Source organism: Pseudophryne corroboree, chromosome 8 (assembly GCF_028390025.1).
Source record: "Pseudophryne corroboree isolate aPseCor3 chromosome 8, aPseCor3.hap2, whole genome shotgun sequence".
Taxonomy (NCBI): Eukaryota; Metazoa; Chordata; class Amphibia; order Anura; family Myobatrachidae; genus Pseudophryne; species Pseudophryne corroboree.
Genome location: NC_086451.1, coordinates 391,717,765 through 391,740,232, shown reverse-complemented (window position 1 = coordinate 391,740,232; position 22,468 = coordinate 391,717,765). Strand labels below are relative to the sequence as shown.

The 22,468-nt window shown below is 47.4% G+C and overlaps 1 protein-coding gene across 4 annotated transcripts in view; it reads right to left on the bottom strand.

Annotated features, from left to right (window-relative positions):
• The window catches only part of LOC134949241 (cytochrome P450 2F2-like), a 157,386-nt gene that overhangs the window by 46,501 nt on the left and 88,417 nt on the right, over positions 1-22,468 (bottom strand). For all 4 annotated transcript variants that reach the window (XM_063937714.1, XM_063937716.1, XM_063937715.1 and 1 more), the window contains 3 exons: positions 20,291-20,440; positions 10,030-10,190; positions 9,552-9,728 (listed from right to left, as the gene is read on the bottom strand). In XM_063937714.1, coding sequence (XP_063793784.1) covers positions 9,552-9,728; positions 10,030-10,190; positions 20,291-20,440 — 488 coding nt within the window. The remainder of the gene's footprint in view (positions 1-9,551; positions 9,729-10,029; positions 10,191-20,290; positions 20,441-22,468) is intronic.

Sequence of the window (22,468 nt, the reverse complement as noted above, 5' to 3'; positions counted from 1 at the left end):
TAAGCTGCCGTATTCTGCATTTTCGGTTTTTCCGATGTCGATGTCATTCGTTTTTTTAGGCAGTGTTTTACGTGAGTGACTTGTAAAACACTGCCGACTTTAATACAATGAATCTCGGCCGAATCTGAGAGATCCGTGCTGGGCTTCATTGTGCACCTTGTAAAAAAAAATAAAAAAAAATATTTAAACTTAAAAAAAAAAATGCGTGGGGTCCCCCCTCCTAAGCCAAACCAGCCTCGGGCTCTTTGAGGCGGTCCTGGTTGCAAAAATATGGGAAAAAAATTGACAGGGGTTCCCCCATATTTAAGCAACCAGCACCGGGCTCTTCGCCTGGTTCCAAAAATATGGGGGACAAAAAGCGTAGGGGTCCCCCGTATTTTTGAAACCAGCACCGGGCTCCACTAGCTGGACAGATAATGCCACAGCCGGGGGTCACTTTTATACAGTGCCTTGCGGCCGTGGCATCAAATATCCAACTAGTCACCCCTGGCCGGGGTACCCTGGGGGAGTGGGGACCCCTTCAATCAAGGGGTGTCCCCCCCCAGCCACCCAAGGGCCAGGGGTGAAGCCCGAGGCTGTCCCCCCCATCCAATGGGCTGCGGATGGGGGGCTGATAGCCTTTGTTGAAAGTAATGAATATTGTTTTTAGTAGCAGTACTACAAGTCCCAGCAAGCCTCCCCCGCAAGCTGGTACTTGGAGAACCACAAGTACCAGCATGCGGCGGAAAACCGGGCCCGCTGGTACCTGTAGTACTACTACTAAAAAAATACCCCAATAAAGACATTACACACACACCTTGAAAGTATAACTTTAATGCATACATACACACCACCATATACACATACTTACCTTATGTTCACACGAGGGTCGGTCCTCTTCTCCATGTAGAATCCATGGTGCACCTGTTGAAAAATTCCTACTCACCAAATCCAGTGTAGAGGGCTCCTCGGGTAATCCATTTGTAATCCACGTACTAGTAAAAATAAAAAAACTGGACACCCGACCACGAACTGAAAGGGGCCCCATGTTTTCACATGGGACCCCTTTCCCCGAATGCCAGAAACCCCCTCTGACTGATGTCTAAGTGGGTTTCTTCAGCCAATTAGGGAGCGCCACGTTGTGGCACCCTCCTGATCGGCTGTGTGCTCCTGTACTGTCTGACAGGCGGCACACGGCAGTGTTACAATGTAGCGCCTATGCGCTCCATTGTAACCAATGGTGGGAACTTTGTGGTCAGCGGTGAGGTTACTTTTGGTCACCCGCTGACCACAAAGTTCCCACCATTGGTTACAATGGAGCGCATAGGCGCTACATTGTAACACTGCCGTGTGCCGCCTGTCAGACAGTACAGGAGCACACAGCCGATCAGGAGGGTGCCACAACGTGGCGCTCCCTGATTGGCTGAAGAAACCCACTTAGACATCAGTCAGAGGGGGTTTCTGGCATTCGGGGAAAGGGGTCCCATGTGAAAACATGGGGCCCCTTTCAGTTCGTGGTCGGGTGTCCCGTTTTTTTATTTTTACAAGTACGTGGATTACAAATGGATTACCCGAGGAGCCCTCTACACTGGATTTGGTGAGTAGGAATTTTTCAACAGGTACGCCATGGATTCTACATGGAGAAGAGGACCGACCCTCGTGTGAACATAAGGTAAGTATGTGTATATGGTGGTGTGTATGTATGCATTAAAGTTATACTTTCAAGGTGTGTGTGTGTGTAATGTCTTTTCTCTGACGTCCTAAGTGGATGCTGGGGACTCCGTCAGGACCATGGGGAACAGCGGCTCCGCAGGAGACAGGGCACAAAAGTAAAAGCTTTAGGATCAGGTGGTGTGCACTGGCTCCTCCCCCCATGACCCTCCTCCAAGCCCCAGTTAGATTTTTGTGCCCGGCCGAGAAGGGTGCAATCTAGGTGGCTCTCCTAAAGAGCTGCTTAGAGTAAAAGTTTTGTTAGGTTTTTTTATTTTCAGTGAGTCCTGCTGGCAACAGGCTCACTGCATCGAGGGACTTAGGGGAGAGAAGTGAACTCACCTGCGTGCAGGATGGATTGGCTTCTTAGGCTACTGGACACCATTAGCTCCAGAGGGAGTCGGAACACAGGTCTCACCCTGGGGTTCGTCCCGGAGCCGCGCCGCCGACCCCCTTGCAGATGCCGAAAAGTGAAGAGGTCCAGAAACCGGCGGCAGAAGACTTTTCAGTCTTCATAAGGTAGCGCACAGCACTGCAGCTGTGCGCCATTGTTGTCAGCACACTTCATAGCAGCGGTCACTGAGGGTGCAGGGCGCTGGGGGGGGCGCCCTGGGCAGCAATGATAGTACCTTATTCTGGCTAAAAATACATCACATATAGCCCCTGGGGGCTATATGGATGTATTTAACCCCTGCCAGGTCTCAGAAAAACGTGAGAAGAAGCCAGCCGAAAAGGGGGCGGGGCCTATTCTCCTCAGCACACAGCGCCATTTTCCCTCACAGAAATGCTGGTGGGAAGGCTCCCAGGCTCTCCCCTGCACTGCACTACAGAAACAGGGTTAAAACAGAGAGGGGGGGCACTTATTTGGCGATATGTATATATATATAATAAAATGCTATAAGGGAAAAACACTTATATAAAGGTTGTCCCTGTATAATTATAGCGTTTTTGGTGTGTGCTGGCAAACTCTCCCTCTGTCTCCCCAAAGGGCTAGTGGGGTCCTGTCCTCTATCAGAGCATTCCCTGTGTGTGTGCTGTGTGTCGGTACGTGTGTGTCGACATGTATGAGGACGATGTTGGTGAGGAGGCGGAGCAATTGCCTGTAATGGTGATGTCACTCTCTAGGGAGTCGACACCGGAATGGATGGCTTATTTAAGGAATTACGTGATAATGTCAACACGCTGCAAGGTCGGTTGACGACATGAGACGGCCGGCAAACCAATTAGTACCTGTCCAGGCGTCTCAAACACCGTCAGGGGCGTTAAAACGTCCTTTTACCTCAGTCGGTCGACACAGACACGGACACTGACTCCAGTGTCGACGGTGAAGAAACAAACGTATTTTCCTTTAGGGCCACACGTTACTTGTTAAGGGCAATGAAGGAGATGTTACATATTTCTGATACTACAAGTACCACAAAAAAGGGTATTATGTGGAGTGTGAAAAAACTACATGTGGTTTTTCCTGAATCAGATAAATTAAATGAAGTGTGTGATGATGCGTGGGTTTCCCCCGATAGAAAATTATTGGCGGTATACCTTTTCCCGCCAGAAGTTATGGCGCGTTGGGAAACACCCCTTAGGGTGGATAAGGCGCTCACACTCATCAAAACAAGTGGCGTTACCGTCTCCAGATACGGCCGCCCTCAAGGAGCCAACTGATAGGAGGCTGGAAAATATCCTAAAAAGTATATACACACATACTGGTGTTATACTGCGACCAGCGATCGCCTCAGCCTGGATAGGCAACGCTGGGGTGGCTTGGTCGGATTCCCTGACTGGAAATATTGATACCCTGGACAGGGACAGTATTTTATTGACTATAGAGCATTTAAAGGATGCATTTTTATATATGCGAGATGCACAGAGGGATATTTGCACTCTGGCATCAAGAGTAAGTGCGATGTCCATATCTGCCCGAAGATGTTTATGGACACGACAGTGGTCAGGTGATGCAGATTCCAAACGGCACATGGAAGTATTGCCGTATAAAGGGGAGGAGTTATTTGGGGTCGGTCCATCGGATCTGGTGGCCACGGCAACAGCTGGAAAATCCACCTTTTTACCCCAAGTCACATCTCAGCAGAAAAAGACATCGTCTTTTCAGCCTCAGTCCTTTCGTCCCCATAAGGGAAGAAGACTGCAGCAGGCAGCCCATTCCCAGGAACAGAAGCCTTCCACCGCTTCTGCCAAGTCCTCAGCATGACGCTGGGGCCGTACAAACAGGTGCGGTGGGGGGTCGTCTCAAGAGTTTCAGCACGCAGTGGGCTTACTCGCAAGTGGACCCCTGGATCCTACAAGTAGTATCCCAGGGGTACAGATTGGAAATTCGAGACGTCTCCCCCTCGCAGGTTCCTGAAGTTTGCTTTACCAATGTCTCCCTCCGACAGGGAGGCAGTATTGGAAACAATTCACAAGCTGTATTCCCAGCAGGTGATAATCAAAGTACCCCTCTTACAACAAGGAAAGGGGTATTATTCCACACTATATTGTGGTACTGAAGCCAGACGGCTCGGTGAGACCTATTCTAAATCTGAAATATTTGAACACTTACATACAAAGGTTCAAATCAAGATGGAGTCACTCAGAGCAGTGATAGCGAACCAGAAAGAAGGGGACTATATGTGTCCCTGGACATCAAGGATGCTTACCTCCATGTCCCAATTTGCCCTTCTCACCAAGGGTACCTCAGGTTCGTGGTACAAAACTGTCACTATCAGTTTCAGACGCTGCCGTTTGGATTGTCCACGGCACCCCGGGTCTTTACCAAGGTAATGGCCGAAATGATGATTCTTCTTCAAAGAAAAGGCGTCTTAATTATCCCTTACTTGGACGATCTCCTGATAAGGGCAAGGTCCAGAGAACAGTTGGAGGTCGGAGTAGCACTATCTCAAGTAGTTCTACGACAGCACGGGTGGATTCTAAATATTCCAAAATCGCAGCTGTCTCCGACGACACGTCTGCTGTTCCTAGGGATGATTCTGGACACAGTCCAGAAAAAGGTGTTTCTCCCGGAGGAGAAAGCCAGGGAGTTATCCGAGCTAGTCAGGAACCTCCTAAAACCAGGCCAAGTGTCAGTGCATCAATGCACAAGGGTCCTGGGAAAAATGGTGGCTTCTTACGAAGCGATTCCATTCGGCAGATTCCACGCAAGAACTTTTCAGTGGGATCTGCTGGGAAAATGGTCCGGATCGCATCTTCAGATGCATCAGCGGATAACCCTGTCTCCAAGGACAAGGGTGTCTCTTCTGTGGTGGCTGCAGAGTGCTCATCTACTAAAGGGCCACAGATTCGGCATTCAGGACTGGGTCCTGGTGACCACGGATGCCAGCCTGAAAGGCTGGGGAGCAGTCACACAAGGAAAAAATTTCCAGGGAGTGTGATCAAGTCTGGAGACTTCTCTCCACATAAATATACTGGAGCTAAGAACAATTTACAATGCTCTAAGCTTAGCAAGACCTCTGCTTCAAGGTCAGCCGGTATTGATCCAGTGGGACAACATCACGGCAGTCGCCCACGTAAACAGACAGGGCGGCACAAGAAGCAGGAGGGCAATGGCAGAAACTGCAAGGATTCTTCGCTGGGCGGAAAATCATGTGATAGCACTGTCAGCAGTGTTCATTCCGGGAGTGGACAACTGGGAAGCAGACTTCCTCAGCACGACCTCCACCCGGGAGAGTGGGGACTTCATCGGGAAGTCTTCCACAGGATTGTGAACCGTTGGGAAAGACCAAAGGTGGACATGATGGCGTCCCGCCTAAACAAAAAACTGGACAGGTATTGCGCCAGGTCAAGAGACCCTCAGGCAATAGCTGTGGACGTTCTGGTAACACCGTGGGTGTACCAGTCGGTGTATGTGTTCCCTCCTCTGCTTCTCATACCTAAGGTACTGAGAATTATAAGACGTAGAGGAGTAAGAACTATACTCGTGGCTCCGGATTGGCCAAGAAGGACTTGGTACCCGGAACTTCAAGAGATGCTCACAGAGGACTCATGGCCTCTGCCGCTAAGAAGGGACTTGCTTCAGCAAGTACCATGTCTGTTCCAAGACTTACCGCGGCTGCGTTTGACGGCATGGCGGTTGAACGCCGGATCCTAAGGGAAAAAGGCATTCCGGAAGAGGTCATTCCTACCCTGGTCAAAGCCAGGAAGGAGGTGACCGCACAACATTATCACCACATGTGGCGAAAATATGTTGCGTGGTGTGAGGCCAGGAAGGCCCCACGAAGAAATTTCAACTCGGTCGATTCCTGCATTTCCTGCAAACAGGAGTGTCTATGGGCCTCAAATTGGGGTCCATTAAGGTTCAAATTTCTGCCCTGTCGATTTTCTTCCAGAAAGAATTGGCTTCAGTTCCTGAAGTCCAGAAGTTTGTCAAGGGAGTACTGCATATACAACCCCCTTTTGTGCCTCCAGTGGCACTGTGGGATCTCAACGTAGTTCTGGGATTCCTCAAATCACATTGGTTTAAACCGCTCAAATCTGTGGATTTGAAATATCTCACATGGAAAGTGACCATGATGTTGGCCTTGGCCTCGGCCAGGCGAGTGTCAGAATTGGCGGCTTTGTCTCACAAAAGCCCATATCTGATTGTCCATTCGGACAGTGCAGAGCTGCGGACTCGTCCCCAGTTTCTCCCTAAGGTGGTGTCAGCGTTTCACCTGAACCAGCTTATTGTGGTACCTGCGGCTACTAGGGACTTGGAGGACTCCAAGTTGCTAGATGTTGTCAGGGCCCTGAAAATATAGGTTTCCAGGACGGCTGGAGTCAGGAAAACTGACTTGCTGTTATCCTGTATGCACCCAACAAACTGGGTGCTCTTGCTTCTAAGCAGACGATTGCTAGTTGGATGTGTAGTACAATTCAGCTTGCACATTCTGTGGCAGGTCTGCCACAGCCAAAATATGTAAATGCCCATTCCACAAGGAAGGTGGGCTCATCTTGGGCGGCTGCCCGAGGGGTCTCGGCTTTACAACTTTGCCGAGCTGCTACTTGGTCAGGGACACACCCTGGCTGAGGAGGACCGGGAGTTCTCTCACTCGGTGCTGCAGAGTCATCCGCACTCTCCCGCCCGTTTGGGAGCTTTGGTATAATCCCCATGGTCCTGACGGAGTCCCCAGCATCCACTTAGGACGTCAGAGAAAATAAGAATTTACTTACCGATAATTCTATTTCTCGTAGTCCGTAGTGGATGCTGGGCGCCCATCCCAAGTGCGGATTGTCTGCAATACTTGTACATAGTTATTGTTACAAAAATCGGGTTATTATTGGTGAGCCATCTTTTCAGAGGCTCCGCTGTTATCATGCTGTTACCTGGGTTCAGATCACAGGTTGTACAGTGTGATTGGTGTGGCTGGTATGAGTCTTACCCGGGATTCAAAATCCTTCCTTATTGTGTACGCTCGTCCGGGCACAGTATCCTAACTGAGGCTTGGAGGAGGGTCATGGGGGGAGGAGCCAGTGCACACCACCTGATCCTAAAGCTTTTACTTTTGTGCCCTGTCTCCTGCGGAGCCGCTGTTCCCCATGGTCCTGACGGAGTCCCCAGCATCCACTACGGACTACGAGAAATAGAATTATCGGTAAGTAAATTCTTATTTATTGGGGTATTTTTTTAGTAGTAGTACTACAGGTACCAGCGGGCCCGGTTTTACGTCGCATGCTGGTACTTGTGGTTCTCCAAGTACCAGCTTGCGGGGGAGGCTTGCTGGGACTTGTAGTACTGCTACTAAAAACAATATTCATTACTTTCAACAAAGGCTATCAGCCCCCCATCCGCAGCCCATTGGATGGGGGGGACAGCCTCGGGCTTCACCCCTGGCCCTTGGGTGGCTGGGGGGGGACCCCTTGATTGAAGGGGTCCCCACTCCCCCAGGGTACCCCGTCCAGGGGTGACTAGTTGGATATTTGATGCCACGGCCGCAAGGCACTGTATAAAAGTGACCCCCGGCTGTGGCATTATCTGTCCAGCTAGTGGAGCCCGGTGCTGGTTTCAAAAATACGGGGGACCCCTACGCTTTTTGTCCCCCGTATTTTTGGAACCAGGACCAGGCGCAGAGCCCAGTGCTGGTTGCTTAAATATGGGGGAACCCCTGTCAATTTTTTTACCATATTTTTGCAACCAGGGCCGGCTCAAAGAGCCCGAGGCTGGTTTGGTTTAGGAGGGGGGACCCCACGCAATTTTTTTTTTTGAAAAATAAAAACATTTCCCACCCCTTCCCACTGAAAAACATGCACGGATCTCATGGATCCGTGCATGCCTATACAAACACGGGATAAAAAAGCAGGTCTGTTTTTTTTTTAGCACTTTTTCACGATTTGTATTTCATCACGGCAGTGTTTGGCTATTGTCGGCAGTGTTTGTGTTTTGCACTTTTTAGTAAATTCCCGATTTCTAGCAAATTGCAGGCGTATTTGACCGATGGTGTATTGATTCGTGATTTTTTCCTAGGACATCCAAAATATTACGAATGCCCTCATCACTGCCGTGATTTTTGCTTAGTAAATTACCGAGATGACACTTTGAAGAAAAAAAGGCATCTCGGTCAAAATCGGGACCTTAGTAAATATACCCCCTTGTTTTCACCGCCAGGGGCTGGGAGCAGATGGGCAGCAGCGTGAGGACGGAGGGAGCTGCTGTGGCTGAGCATGTGCAGCCAGCAGCTCCCCCATAGCCAGATTAATGGGGGGATGCAGGGCATACTGTGCCCCGGGCCCCCCTTGGTCAGGGGGATCCCCACAGCTAGAGCACACTAACATTACTAGCTTTCCCTCTTAAGCAGCAGCAGAACCAGCAGCCAGAATGCGAGCAAGACAGTATGCAGTGCAGGCAGAGACACAGGAATATCATGTTATATGAGCTACCAACAGAGCTATTTGACCAGAGGAGTGATAGGAGGGTGGAGAGAGTTGTAAGTGACACAGGGATCCCAGCTTCTCCCCGCCTGGGTGTCTGAGTCCTGTCTAAACTGTAATGCAACTAGAGGTTTGTGTCTAGAAATAGAAACACAAACACAGAGAGTCCTCCTGAGTCCTGTCCCAGTGTGTAAGTAATACAGAGGTTGCTGCTATTCTTGCATGTGACAAAATAAATGATTTTATTTTTCTATGTGCATTTTAAGGAGAAGTTGTCTTTGTTCCACTACAAGAAAAGTTTATAAAATAATTATTTCAATTAGGTGGAGCTATAAACAGTACCCAGGCATTATTAAACTATTAGTTAAAACTAATATACACCATTGGTTTAAATTTAATATACACAATCTATTCCTCCCACCATGACTTATTCCAGGAGGGACAAAATGCTCTCAACCCTGACTTCCTTCTTAATTTATGATTACAGTTACCTGTGTTGAAATACCTTTCTTATCAATTAAATAGTTAAACACAGTGACGCCATTCGTATATTAAGTGGGAAGTCCACGTAGAGAGCAATTTGTCCCTCCTGGAATAGGACCTGCTGGGAAGTATGCACAATTTAATATACATCCCCCACCTTCCATTGGGGCCCCCCTGTCTTAAGTACCCCGGGCACCCCCAAGGCTTAATACAGCCCTGAGCTCCCCGCCGGGCATTCTGTAAGAAGAGAGCTACTGTACATACAGTGCAGTAGCTCTCTGTTGTTGCAGCAGGGAAGCAGCTTCACGTCGCGATCGCGGCTTTTAGCTGAGACGGAGACGGCTGTGTCTTCGTCTCAAAAATAGAAAATTTGGCTCATCAGGGGGGCTTTCCAGGTACTCGGAAACCCCCCTGCATGCGCCACTGATTGGGGTTGGAGAGTTTATGTGGCTATTGTACAGTATACACACTTTATATATCATTACATTATGGTATTTATCTGACATCTTTCAACAGAATGGTACCTTCTCCATTTTGATCAGGAAACAATCTATAAAATCCCTGGGGTTATTTTTGTCCAAATCCTTCATGTTGTTCTCCATTTGTTTCTTGATAAAGTCAATTATTCCTGTATAATTCTTCATCAATTGCTTATGAGGACCTGGTATATACTTCATGAAGCCTGGATAGATGTTGTACAACTGAGGTAACAAGACAGAAACCAATCAATTTCAGATAAACTAAGTAATATAATATAATATATGAATGTACATACAGTACATTTGAACCTCATCACCCACCCGCACTGATACCACCATTCACTTGTCCCACCAAAAACACAGTCAACCCTGCTCTATCAACACCACCACTAACATCTACACCAACACCACAAAGTAGTTCAAACCACTATACTGAAGGCGTACAGCAGTTAATATTTTGGGTATTAAATCCAACAGAGTTTTGTCTTAATAAATAACTTATTTTTGACATTTGAATACCTACCAGCCCCCAAGGATTACTCATGATTCTGAAGCTATCCACGGTATAATGCATAAGAGTTTTAAATTCCTTATCTTGATAATCAAACTGTTTCCCAAATAGGACAGAGCAAATGATGGTACACACAGAACTGTGTATGTGATGTTTGGGATCTATCGGAGAACCTAAAACATAAACATAAGAAGGGAAAAAGAAAAAGTTAAGAGGAAGAATACAAAGAAATTCAAAGACAGATGTTTCAAATGTACTGTGTTAGTTTCAAAGATGGAATATCTGTATTGTTATTTAAAATAGAAAATATTACATAATGAATGCACTTAAGGCCTTATTCAGGTTTGTTAGAAAATAAAAAAAGCAAGCAACTGGGCAAAACCATGCTGCACTGCAGGTGGGGCAGATGTAACATGCGCAGAGAGATTTAGATTTTGGTGGGGTATGTTCAAACTGAAATCTAAATTGCAGTGTAGAAATTAAGCAGGCACTATTTACCATGCATAAAACAATAGAACCCACCCAAATCTAAATATCTCTGCACGTGTTACATCTGCCCCACCTGCAGTGCAACCTGGTTTTGACCAATTGCTAAAATATTTGGTTTGCTAACAAACCTGAATAACCCCCTTAATGAGGGCCAAACATCCCAGTTCTGACGATGCTGATCCAATCCGCTGATCAAAAACATCAATCGGCAGACATCGATGAGCAGCATTTGTTGGGGAATCTTCAAAAAGCTGGCTGATCCCTATAACTTTTTTTTTTTTTGTCAGAATCAGAGAACTGAGTCTTTCCAACCTGTTGGTTTTCTCCTACCTTCCGACGTGCATCAGCAGAATGGGGACCTGCCCTGATACTCCACTGATGTATCAGCCCCATTAGTTTATTTTTTGTTATAATTTTAAATGAATCTGTTTAGTGCAATAGAAGCAAAAAACAACACAACACTGATTTGCTTTAACAGTGCATTCTATTATTTAGGATACTTCAAACTAAAAACCTAATGTAGTCACAAACAGTGGCGTCAACTGGGGTGGGGGGGGGGGGGGCAAAGTTCTACACACAATACCCCATAATGACAACGTGACCCAGCCAGAGCCCAGACTTGAATCTGATTGAACATCTCTGGAGAGATCTGAAAATGGCTATGCACCGATGCTTCCCATCCAACCTGATGGAGCTTGAGAGGTGCTGCAAAGAGGAATAGGCAAAATTGCCCAAAGATAGGTGTGCCAAGCTTGTGGCATCATATTCAAAAAGACTTGAGTCTGTAATTACTTCCAAAGGTGCATCAATGAAGTATTTAGCAAAGGCTGTGAATACTTATGTACATGTGATTTCTTAGTTTTTTATTTTTAATAAATTAGCAAAAATCTCAAAAAAACTTTTTGCACGTTGTCATTATGGGGTATTGTGTGTAGAATTTTGAGAGGAAAAATTAATTTATTCCATTTTGAAATAAGGTTGTAACAAGAGATGATCGCGTTTGGTTCTCAGAGAACCAACACCCCCCCCCCCCCCCCCCCCCCCCCCGAACTTCACGATCCGAGCCGGGAACTGAGTCCAGCTTGGGACTTCCCGCCAGACCCGGATCCCAGAACGAGGCAAAACATCATCATCCCGCTGTCGGATTCTCGTGGGTTTTGAATTCCATATAAAGAGCCGCGAGTCACCGCCATTTTCACTCTGGACTTGGAGAGTGAGGGAAACAGACCTCTGTCTCTCTGTGGAGGGTGGTGTCAGTGTGTGCTCTCTTGGGGTGCTGTTCTGTCACTGTGGTGTCCCTGTGCTATTAAGAGGTGCTGTCCTGTCACTGTGGTGTCCTGTGCTGTTAGGGGTGCTACAGTTGTCCTGTCACTGTGCTGTACAGGGGCACTGTTTTGTATGCTGCAAAAATACAGGGGTGCTGTGAAAATACAGGGGTGCTGGTTCTGTCCTGTATGCTGTAAATAATTCAGGGGTGTTGTAAAGGTACACTGGCCCTGTCTTGTATACTGTAAAATTACAGGGGTGCTGTGAAAATAAATGTACACCGGCCCTGTCTTGTATGCTGTAAAAATAGGATTTTGGTACTTACCAGGTAAATCCTTTTCTTTGAATCCATAGGGGGCACTGGAGTACTCTTGGGATATGGACGGCTTCCGTAGGAAACAGCACTGAATATTTAAATTTAGCACACTCCACCCCTCCATATCCCCGAGTACCTCAGTGTTTTTTACTGAGCCGAACAGGAACTATAGAGAGGTTGACAATGGAGTATTACATATAACATAACGGACAACAACGGAGTTGACACATAACGTTACTGACAACTAAACAGTTGACACCATAACCAGCACTTGATAATTTGAACCAGTCGGTGAGAGTGTGTTACCATAAGATCCTCAGAACTTACCACAAACCAGGTAAAACTGCTCTGGGTGGGCGTCCAGTGCCCCCTATGGATTCAAAGAAAAGGATTTACCTGGTAAGTACCAAAATCCTATTTTTTTTTTTTCATCCACTAGGGGTCACTGGAGTACTCTTGGGACGTACCAAAGATTCCCCCGTGGGCGGGAAAGCTGTTTGGCACCTGTAACACTAGGCGGCCAAAGCTAGATGCTGATGCCGCAAACGTATCAAACTTGTAAAAGCGCACAAACGTGTGCACTGAAGACCATGTAGCCGCACGGCAAAGCTGCGTCGTAGAAGCTCCCCGACCAGCTGCCCATGAAGTTCCCACAGAACGTGTGGAATGAGCGGTTACTTATGTAGGCGGCTGTAACCTAGCATGAAGGTAAGCCTGACGTATGGTCAGTTTTATCCATCTGGATAAGGTTTGTTTAGACGCTGGCCAACCCATCTTGGCAGCATCATAGAGTACAAACAACGTATCCGTTTTACGAACTGAAGACGTTCGGGATACATAAACGCGTAATGCGCGTACCACATCCAGAGTTCCAGAATGTGCTGTCAACACAGGAACTACTATTGGTTGATTGATGTGAAAAGATGACACTACTTTTGGTAAGAAAGCGGGATTCGTCCGAAGTTCCGCTCTGTCATCATGAAACACCAAATACGGTGGCTTGCATGACAAGGCACCCAAATCTGAAACACGCCTTGCCGAAGCTAAGGCTAGAAGAAAAATTGTTTTCCAAGTGAGAAACTTTATATCCACTTGCTGTAAGGGTTCAAAATATGAAGACTGTAAGAAATCTAAAACCAGATTCAAGTCCCATGGCGCTGTAGGTGGAATGAATGGAGGCTGAACTCTGAGGACACCTTGGAAAAAAGTGTGTATAGACGGCAATAGAGCCAATCGTCTTTGAAAGTAAATTGACAAAGCAGATACCTGCACCTTTAGTGTAGATAAACGCAGTCCTCCATCTAAACCCGTCTGTAGAAATAACAAAAGGCGGGATAACTTGAAAGATGATGTCGGAAACTTCCGAGCTTCACACCAACCTATATAGGTACGCCATATTCTGTAATAATGAGCTGCCGTAACCGGCTTCCTAGCTCGTAACATGGTTAGTATAACCGATTCTGGAATGCCCTCTCTTCTTAAGAGGGCGGTCTTAACAGCCACCCCGTCAAACGCAGCCGCGCTAAATCGGGGTAAAGGAACGGACCCTGTTGTAACAAGTCCGGACGCAGAGGGAGCGGCCAAGGTTCGTCTGCAAGTAGTCCACGGAGATCCGAGAACCAAGCTCTCCGAGGCCAATGAGGCGCCACTAGTATGACTGTGACAGTCTCTCTTTTGATCCGTTTTAGCACCAGAGGGAGCAACGGAAACGGTGGAAACAGATACACGAGGCTGTACGGCCACGCGACGGTGAGAGCATCCACCGCCACTGCCTTTGGATCTCTCGTTCTGGACACATACTGGAGCGTCTGGTGATTGTGTCGAGACGCCATCAGGTCCACCTGAGGATAACCCCACCGCTGAACCAACATGTGAAACACTTCTGGATTTAATGCCCATTCTCCTGGATGAAAATCCCGACGACTGAGATAATCCGCTTCCCAGTTGTCCACTCCCGGAATGAACACTGCCGACAATATCACCTGGTGGTATTCCGCCCAATTGAGGATTCGAGCTACTTCCCGCATTGCCATGCGGCTTCTCGTTCCTCCTTGTTTGTTTATGTATGCGACCGCCGTCGCGTTGTCTGACTGCACCTGGACAGTGCGAGACCGAAGCATGTGCACTGCTTGTCGTAGCGCATTGTAAATTGCGCGGAGTTCCAGGACATTTATAGACAACAATCTTTCGTGATCCGCCCAGAGACCCTGGAGCTGACAATTTTGAACTACAGCTCCCCAACCTCTGAGACTGGCGTCCGTCGTTAGAATTATCCAATTCCTGCCGCCGAACAGTCTCCCTGCGGTTAGATTGTGTTCCTTGAGCCACCAGAGCAGAGACACCCTTGCCCTTGGCGACAACCTCACCCTGTGGTGAACCTGCAGATGCGAGCCCGACCACTGTGCGAGCACATCCAGTTGAAATGGACGCAAGTGAAATCTTCCGAACTGAATCGCTTCGAAAGCTGCCACCATTGTGCCTAATAGGCGAATGCACAAATGTACCGACACTGTGCCTGGCTTGAGCACTAATTGTACCAGATGTCGTAGAATCTGTACTTTCTGTTGTGGTAGGTAAATTCTTTGATTGACCGTATCGAAAATCATACCTAGGAATTGAGACGGAATTAGATGTGATTTCTTGAAGTTGACAATCCAACCGTGGTGAACCAGTACATTGTACGTTAGTAGTGCATGTTGGAGAAGTATGTGTTGAGACGGGGCTTTGATGAGCAGATCGTCTAAATACGGAACTATTGTCACTCCCAGGGATCTGAGATGAGCTATCATCACAGACATCACTTTGGTGAACACCCGAGGCGCGGACGATAGGCCAAACAGTAGAGCCTGAAACTGGTAATGGTTCTGGCGTATTGCAAACCGCAAGAATCTCTGATGAGGCTGCCAAATCGGAATGTGTAAGTACGCATCCTTGAGATCTAGCGCAATCATGAATTCCTTTGGCTCTAAACCCGCAATCACGGAACGCAGAGATTCCATCTTGAATCTGTAGTAAGTTACGTACCGATTGAGACCCTTTAAGTTCAATATTGGTCTGACTGAGCCATCCGGCTTCGGTACCACAAACAGACTGGAATAATAACCCTGACCTTGTTGATGTACAGGGATCGGAATCAAAACTGCTGAATCCAGTAGGGACTGAATGGCAATTTGCAGAAATGCCCTCTTGTCGTCCGACAGAGGCAATCCTGTCTTGAAAAACCGCAGTGGCGGAAGACAGTCTAACTCTATTTTGTAACCTTTTAACACTAAATTGCGGATCCACCCATCCGCGGATGTCTGGAACCACGCCAACTGGAACGTCTGAAGGCGTGCTCCCACAATCGGAGAACCGAGATGGGCTGGTAGCCCGTCATGCCACGGGCTTTGTCGGTAACCTTAGCGTCCTGACGACTTGTGTTGGTTTGTTGAAAACCACGTCTACCAGGCGTGGCTGTTCCTCTGCCACATCCTCGAAAGGACTGAGGTCTAAAAGATTTGAACGAAGGTCCAGAGTACCTCCTTCTTGGTACCGGTGGAGGCAATGGTAAGAAAACCGACTTTCCTCCCGTAGCCTCAGCAATCCATGTGTCCAATTCAGGACCAAACAACTTCTTGCCATCGTAGGTAACGCCTCTATACCTCGTTTGACCTCTGCCTCCGCTTGCCAAGCACGCAGCCAGAGTGCTCGTCGTGCTGTAACTAGCGACGATGAAATACGAGAAGTGAGCTGACAGACGTCAGTAGAAGCTGTACAGAGATACTCTGCAGCCTCACACATTTGATCAGCAAGAAGTATAAGGTGTTCGTCATGTAAGGCAGACTTAAGTTCTTTTATCCATACTATGAGCGCCTTAGTGACCCAGATACCAACCAAGCCAGGTCTCAGCAGCACTCCTGCTGCTACATACATGGACTTTAGCATATTTTCTATTTTGCGGTCTGAAGGGTCTTTAAGCGTAGTAGCCGCTGGCACCGGTATGGTTAATTTCTTTGTAAGCTTCGACACTGACGAATCAACTATTGGTGGATTCTCCCATGTACAGGTCACAGAGTCTGGAAACGGGTAACTAGACTTAAATCTGCGAGGTATAGAAAACCGTTTATCTGGAGTCTGTCGTGTTTCTACTAACATCTGATTAAGAGATTCCGACACAGGAAAACTTATTGGAGTTCTTTGTCGTTTAGTAAATACGACCTGATCATTTGTGAGAGGCTCTTCAGTTTCTGTAAACTTCAGAGACTGACGCACCGCTCTGATGAGATTATCAATGCCGGAGCTGTTAAAATCCTCACTATCTGACTCCACTTCGCCCTCCTCACCCTCATCTTGTGCCGTGAGGTCTGGCATGGAATCGTCAGAATGCAACATAGCAGAAACTGGTAAATCATAAGACATATGAAATTTATCCCCTCTACCCAAAATGGATTTGGACCTTTCGCAAGGCTGAGAGGCCTCCGGTAGTTCTGGCGGTCTCATCCTAGACTCAGCTCTTGCCGTTTCCCGCTCCTGTCGAGCGGCGGTCAATTCTGATTGCAACCCAGCCAGTACATTGGCTAGCATTTCCCAAGGAGGGTTCGGTGAGGAAATCGGCTTTAAAACCGGAGCAGAAATTGTATTCTGAACCGAATCCACAAAACATACTGTACATGTGGTAGATCCATCCGGTAACACACTGCTACAGACTTTGCAATTATGCTTTTTAGTTTTTGCTGGTGCCTTACTCATTATGGCGACAAACAACACAATACACAAAAAACAGACACTTGCACGACTCAGTAAAATAGTAGTAAGGTGTCTCTATATATATATATATATATATATATCTGGCCAAGTGCAGTACACGTGGCCAGTACTATGAAATGTGATCCCAAATTCCCTCTAACATCCCTGCGCCTCCGGTGGAGTAGAGATGTAGTACTGGAACGTTCTGGAAACACAGAGGAAGACACAGGAAGCATGGTTAAAATGGCTGCCATGCTTAAAGTTATAACCACAATACAGGTTACCACCTTAAAGTGACATTTATCCTGTGTAATCAACCCTGCAGCCTAGCATACTGCTGTTGCTGCAGGGTATCCCCGCTCATGCCCCTTATAGTATATCACCGTAATGCCCCCCCCCCCCCTGTACTCCGTGCAGTGCGGGCGGCAGCGTGTGGGGCCGCCAGCGGGAGCCGGGTATTGGGACGCAGGGACCGACATCGGGGAGCGCGTATTGCAGCGCTCTGAGCAGCGCCGGATCAGCGGTGAGGGCCGGCGATGGCCGGAGCAGCGGTGGGGGCTGGCGACGGCCGGAGCAGCGGTGGGGGCTGGCGATGGCCGGAGTAGCGGCGGCGGGCTGTAGAGGGATCCCGGCGTCAGCATAAAAACAATGTCCCCACACAGCGGGGCGGCAGCGGGAGCTGACCGCCCCGTTTCACATACCTGCACTCCTGCTGCTGTTTGGTAAGGCTCCGACGGGGCTTCTCAGTAAGCGCCGGCCAGCCAGTGTGCAGGAGATCTGTGTGTGGCTGTGAGGGTGCTCATTCAGTGAGGACCGACACGCCACTGCTGCTATCAGCAGCTTGCACTATCCCTGACCCTGCCTTTTGGAAGGGGGAAAGGGATGTGTATAAAATAGGAGAAAAAAAATATCCTAAAAAAAAGAAAAAATTCAAAGTAATTGTGGACTCAGCCACAGAGCTGTTACTACGTCGAGCACAGAAAAAACACTGAGGTACTCGGGGATATGGAGGGGTGGAGTGTGCTAAATTTAAATATTCAGTGCTGTTTCCTACGGAAGCCGTCCATATCCCAAGAGTACTCCAGTGACCCCTAGTGGATGAAAAAGAAAATACAGGGGTGCTGTGAAAATACAAGGGTGGTGGCCCTGTCCTGTATGCTGTAAAAATACAGGGGTACTGTGAAAATACAGGGGTGCTGTGAAAATAAAGGTACACTGACCCTGTCTTGTATGCTGTAAAAATACAGGGGTGCTACAAAAATACATGGGTGCTGGCCCTGTCCTGTATGCTGTAAAAGTACACGGGTGCTGTTGTTAAAATAAAGGTACACTGGACCTGTCTTTTATGCTGTAAAATTACAGGAGTATTGTTAAAATACAGGTGTGCTGGCCATGTGCTGTAAAAATACAGGGGTGCTGTGAAAATACAGGGGTGCTGGCCCTGTCCTGTATGCTGTAAAATTACAGGGGTGCTGTTGTTAAAATAGAGATACACTGGCCCTATCTTGTATGCTGTAAAATTACAGGGGTGTTGTTAAAATACAGGGGTGCTGGCCCTGTCCTATATGCTGTAAAAATACTGGGGCGTTATGAAAATACAGGGGTGCTGTGAAAATAAAGGGGCACTGTTCTGTGTGCTGTAATAATAAAGGGGTGCTGTCTTGGGAAATGGAGAACAAAAATTTAGAGGAAAATTAGTGAAAGATCAGGAACCACTTCCAGTTCCTAGTACTAGTGCTGAAGCTGCTGCTGCCACCAGTCATGACATTGACGATGCAATTCCATCAACGTTGTCTGCTAACGCCGATGCCAATGTCATAGAGGGCATGTAAAATCCAAGAAGCAAAAATACAGGGGCAGATGTATTAATCCTGGAGAAGTGATAAAGCAGTGATAAAGCCGTGATAAGTGCAAGGTGATGATGCACTAGCCAATCAGCTCCAATATGTAAATTTACAGTTAGGAGCTGATAGGCTGGTACATTATGACATTCCACTTATCACTGCTTTATCACTTCTCCATATGTTTGTGCAGTTTCTGCTCAGCCCAGGACTTACTCTGCTGCTGCGATAATCGGGGCCGAAACTGACGTCAGAAACCCTCCCTCCAGACTCCTGGTCCCTCCTGCATTTTCCCGGACACTCCTTGAAAACGGTCAGTTGCCACCAACAAATGCCCTCTTCCTGTCAATCTCCTTGCGTTCGCCTGTGCAATTGGTATTTTTGCACCATCCCACCGTTTCTGCGGTCCGTTGCGCCTTCGCATTACGATGCATACGCATGCACAGTACAGACCTGATTGCAGCCTGTGATAAAACGCACAGCAGCGATCAGGTCTGAATTACCCCCAAAGTCTGTGACCCATGCAGGGGATGGTTCAAGAAAGGGGGAAAGGCATGTGCAGTCTTCATGTGGACCCCCTCCCTAGACAGTGCATGTCTGCAGCAGACTCTGTCACTGTAGCAGTAAAACACATGTGCAGAACTCCAGAAACATAGCATTTGTAGTTGTACTATGTTTTCCAATAATATCTGGGAGAGGTAAGTATAGTGAATGGGCCACTCTGGACCCAGGGGTCTGTGTGGGTCCATGGATGTCCCACTCACCATTTACTTAACCAGAGAGCTTTCTTTTTGGTTTGTCCCTTATCTATCACATATTGGGGGTGATTCCGAGTTGTTCGCTCGCTAGCTGCTTTTAGCAGCATTGCACACGCTAAGCCGCCGCCCTCTGGGAGTGTATCTTAGCATAGCAGAATTGCGAACGAAAGATTAGCAGAATTGCGAATAGAAATTTCTTAGCAGTTTCTGAGTAGCTCCAGACTTACTCAGCCATTGCGATCAGTTCAGTCAGTTTCGTTCCTGGTTTGACGTCACAAACACACCCAGCGTTCGCCCAGACACTCCCCCGTTTCTTCAGACACTCCCGCGTTTTTCCCAGAAACGCCAGCGTTTTTCCGCACACTCCCATAAAACGGCAAGTTTCCGCCCAGAAACACCCACTTCCTGTCAATCTCACTACGATCACCAGAACGATGAAAAAACTTTGTTACGCCATGAGTAAAATACCAAACTTTTGTGCAGATTTGCTTGGCGCAGGCGCACTGCGAACATTGCGCATGCGCGGTTTGCGACTAATCGCTCCGTAGCGAAAAAAAATAAAGAGCGAACAACTCGGAATGACCCCCAATGTTTGCCATGTCATTACCCACTCCTAGACCACTCCTCCTGCCCCCCACCCCCACCCCCCGTCGCCAATAATTTCAGACTGGCCAATGTCATGGCATGCTGTCATCAGTCTCTGTATAGTTGTTTTCATATTGTCAAATCCATATTATGATCTTGAGTGTGCCTTACTGATGCAAATATGTATTTAGTTATGTCTGACTGTACCTCCACTGACATTCAATAAACAGCTGTTTAAAAAAGAATCCCAATAATCGATCCCTTTTATAGAGTTCTGTGTTCATGTACATTACCATTTGCTTTTCTCAGCATATCAATGAGATACCCGGAATTCTCCTTTATCCGCTCCTCAATGCTACGTTTCCCCATCCCGAAGTTACTCAATGTTAACATGGAAAAACTTCTCAGCTCCTTCCACTTCTCACCATTGCTGAATGCCAAATCTGAAGGGTAGAATAAAGAGTAAATTATCTATGGGACATTACACCAACTACTAAAAATTATAGGGATATTAGACATCAAAAGAATTTGTTTTATCTAGTTGATGTGATTTGGAATTGAAACCTTTTTATAAAAAAAAAAACCCATGTAATGGGGAATTCAATTCAATGCGATGGAAGTGATGTGCTGTTCCGGAATGGAACATCATGGCCACTGTCATTGCAAGTTCTCCCTAACATCCCATAGAGATGTGAGGAAAACACTTATGATGATGGCTGAAATGTGCACCGCAATTCCTGGTGGCACATCATTGTGAATAGATTTCCCCCTATAGTGACATATTATGAGACAGACAAATAGTAATGGCTCACATTTATGTTGAAGGACAAATTCCCATCACATTCATTCTACTTACCTACCTGTCACAGACTGTATACCTTGGGTTACCCATTCTCCCTCCCACCTTCAAAATGCCATGTAAAGGTTTTTTGGAACAAGAACAAACATCTTAGTAACAGTGTAACCTGTGTGTACACTTTAAATGACATGGCTTTGTTCAGTTGAAAAACAACAAATAGATGCTGGGAAGTTCAGTATATTGTGGAGTAGGGCGGAAGAGAAATAATCAACATATTCTGATTTCAACGTTTGCCAGTTATACAAATCATAATTTACAGTTCACTGCAAGGAAAATGTCCATTGGTATATATATTACTAGCTGTTCTACCCGTTATTCGCACGGGAGTTTCTGATTTTCGCGGTTGTACATATAAATGAGTGTTAATAATATGGTAAATCTATAGAGATGTAAATTTGAGATGTCCATGGTTCTTGGCGTTACCCGAGGAGCACACATAGCAGATACAGTAAAAAGTGTCAGGACCATTTTTGTAGTTTATTAAATTGTACACACTGGAGGTGCAATCCAAATATTGATCCAATTGTCCATTTGGGCGTTATCGTTCACGCAACGCAAGCCATGCATTGGTAATGATGTTTTTATTGCAACCCCTTATCACCTTAGGGGAGGTTTAATAAAATTCTAATTACGTCGTTTGCCGATTTCCCACCTGAAGAATACAGTATCTATGTTAAATTTCAGCTTCCGCACATATCAGGAAGTAAGAAAATGAGTGATGAGTCAGTCAGTGAGTGAGGACTTTCACATTTATCTCCTATATATTAGCCCAAGTCTGTGATTCTGTGCCTGGCCGTAACGCTGGGCGGAGTCACAGTCACAGATCTACCAGGAGCAGTCCCCTCCCTCTGTCCGCCCATCACCGCCCAGTCCCCTCCCCGTCTCTGCCCAGTCCCCTGTCTCCCTCCTTCCCGTGCACTCCCTGCACCATTGCTGCCGGCTTCTGGTCACTGTACTCCGGGGGCAGCTACCACATGGTGACACGCAGTTCCGCTGCTAACACTACCCCAGCCGCAGCACTGTATATACGTGATATGAGTCTCCAGGCAGTACCCGGGGCTCCCACGGCAGTACCTGTCACACACGTGCTCGAGGCGGCTGTAGCCAAGATGATAATATTATTGCAGTCAGCAGTGACATGTACAGGGTTTCCTATCTCAGCCTGCCTCCCGCCCCCACCTACTAGCCCCCCCACTGTGTTACACAGGCGCCCTCGGGATCGGAAAGATATTCTCTCTCCCTCCTATGTCACAACACCGCGGCCATAGGGATCTGCTACGTGGTGCAATACTGTAAGTCCGGGATGTGACTGTTCCTGTAACTCAGCCGCCCAGGTGACGTCACTGTGTGATGCAATGCTGCAGCAGCATTAATGTATTATTGGCCGGGTGACGTCACTGTTCTACCAGCTGCTGCAGTGTTGCTGTATTGTGCCTTGGTGACGTCACGGTGTGACGTATGCTGCTGCTGGCCACTTGCCTGGGTATAGTAGCTGCGAGAGACGTGTATGGGGTGACAGTGCAGCCGCTGACTGTAAGCGGGACTCGCACTAACCGCCTCAGTCTTGTGGCTGCCGCAGAGTTCGGGGGAAAATGCTACTGTGCCATAGAAG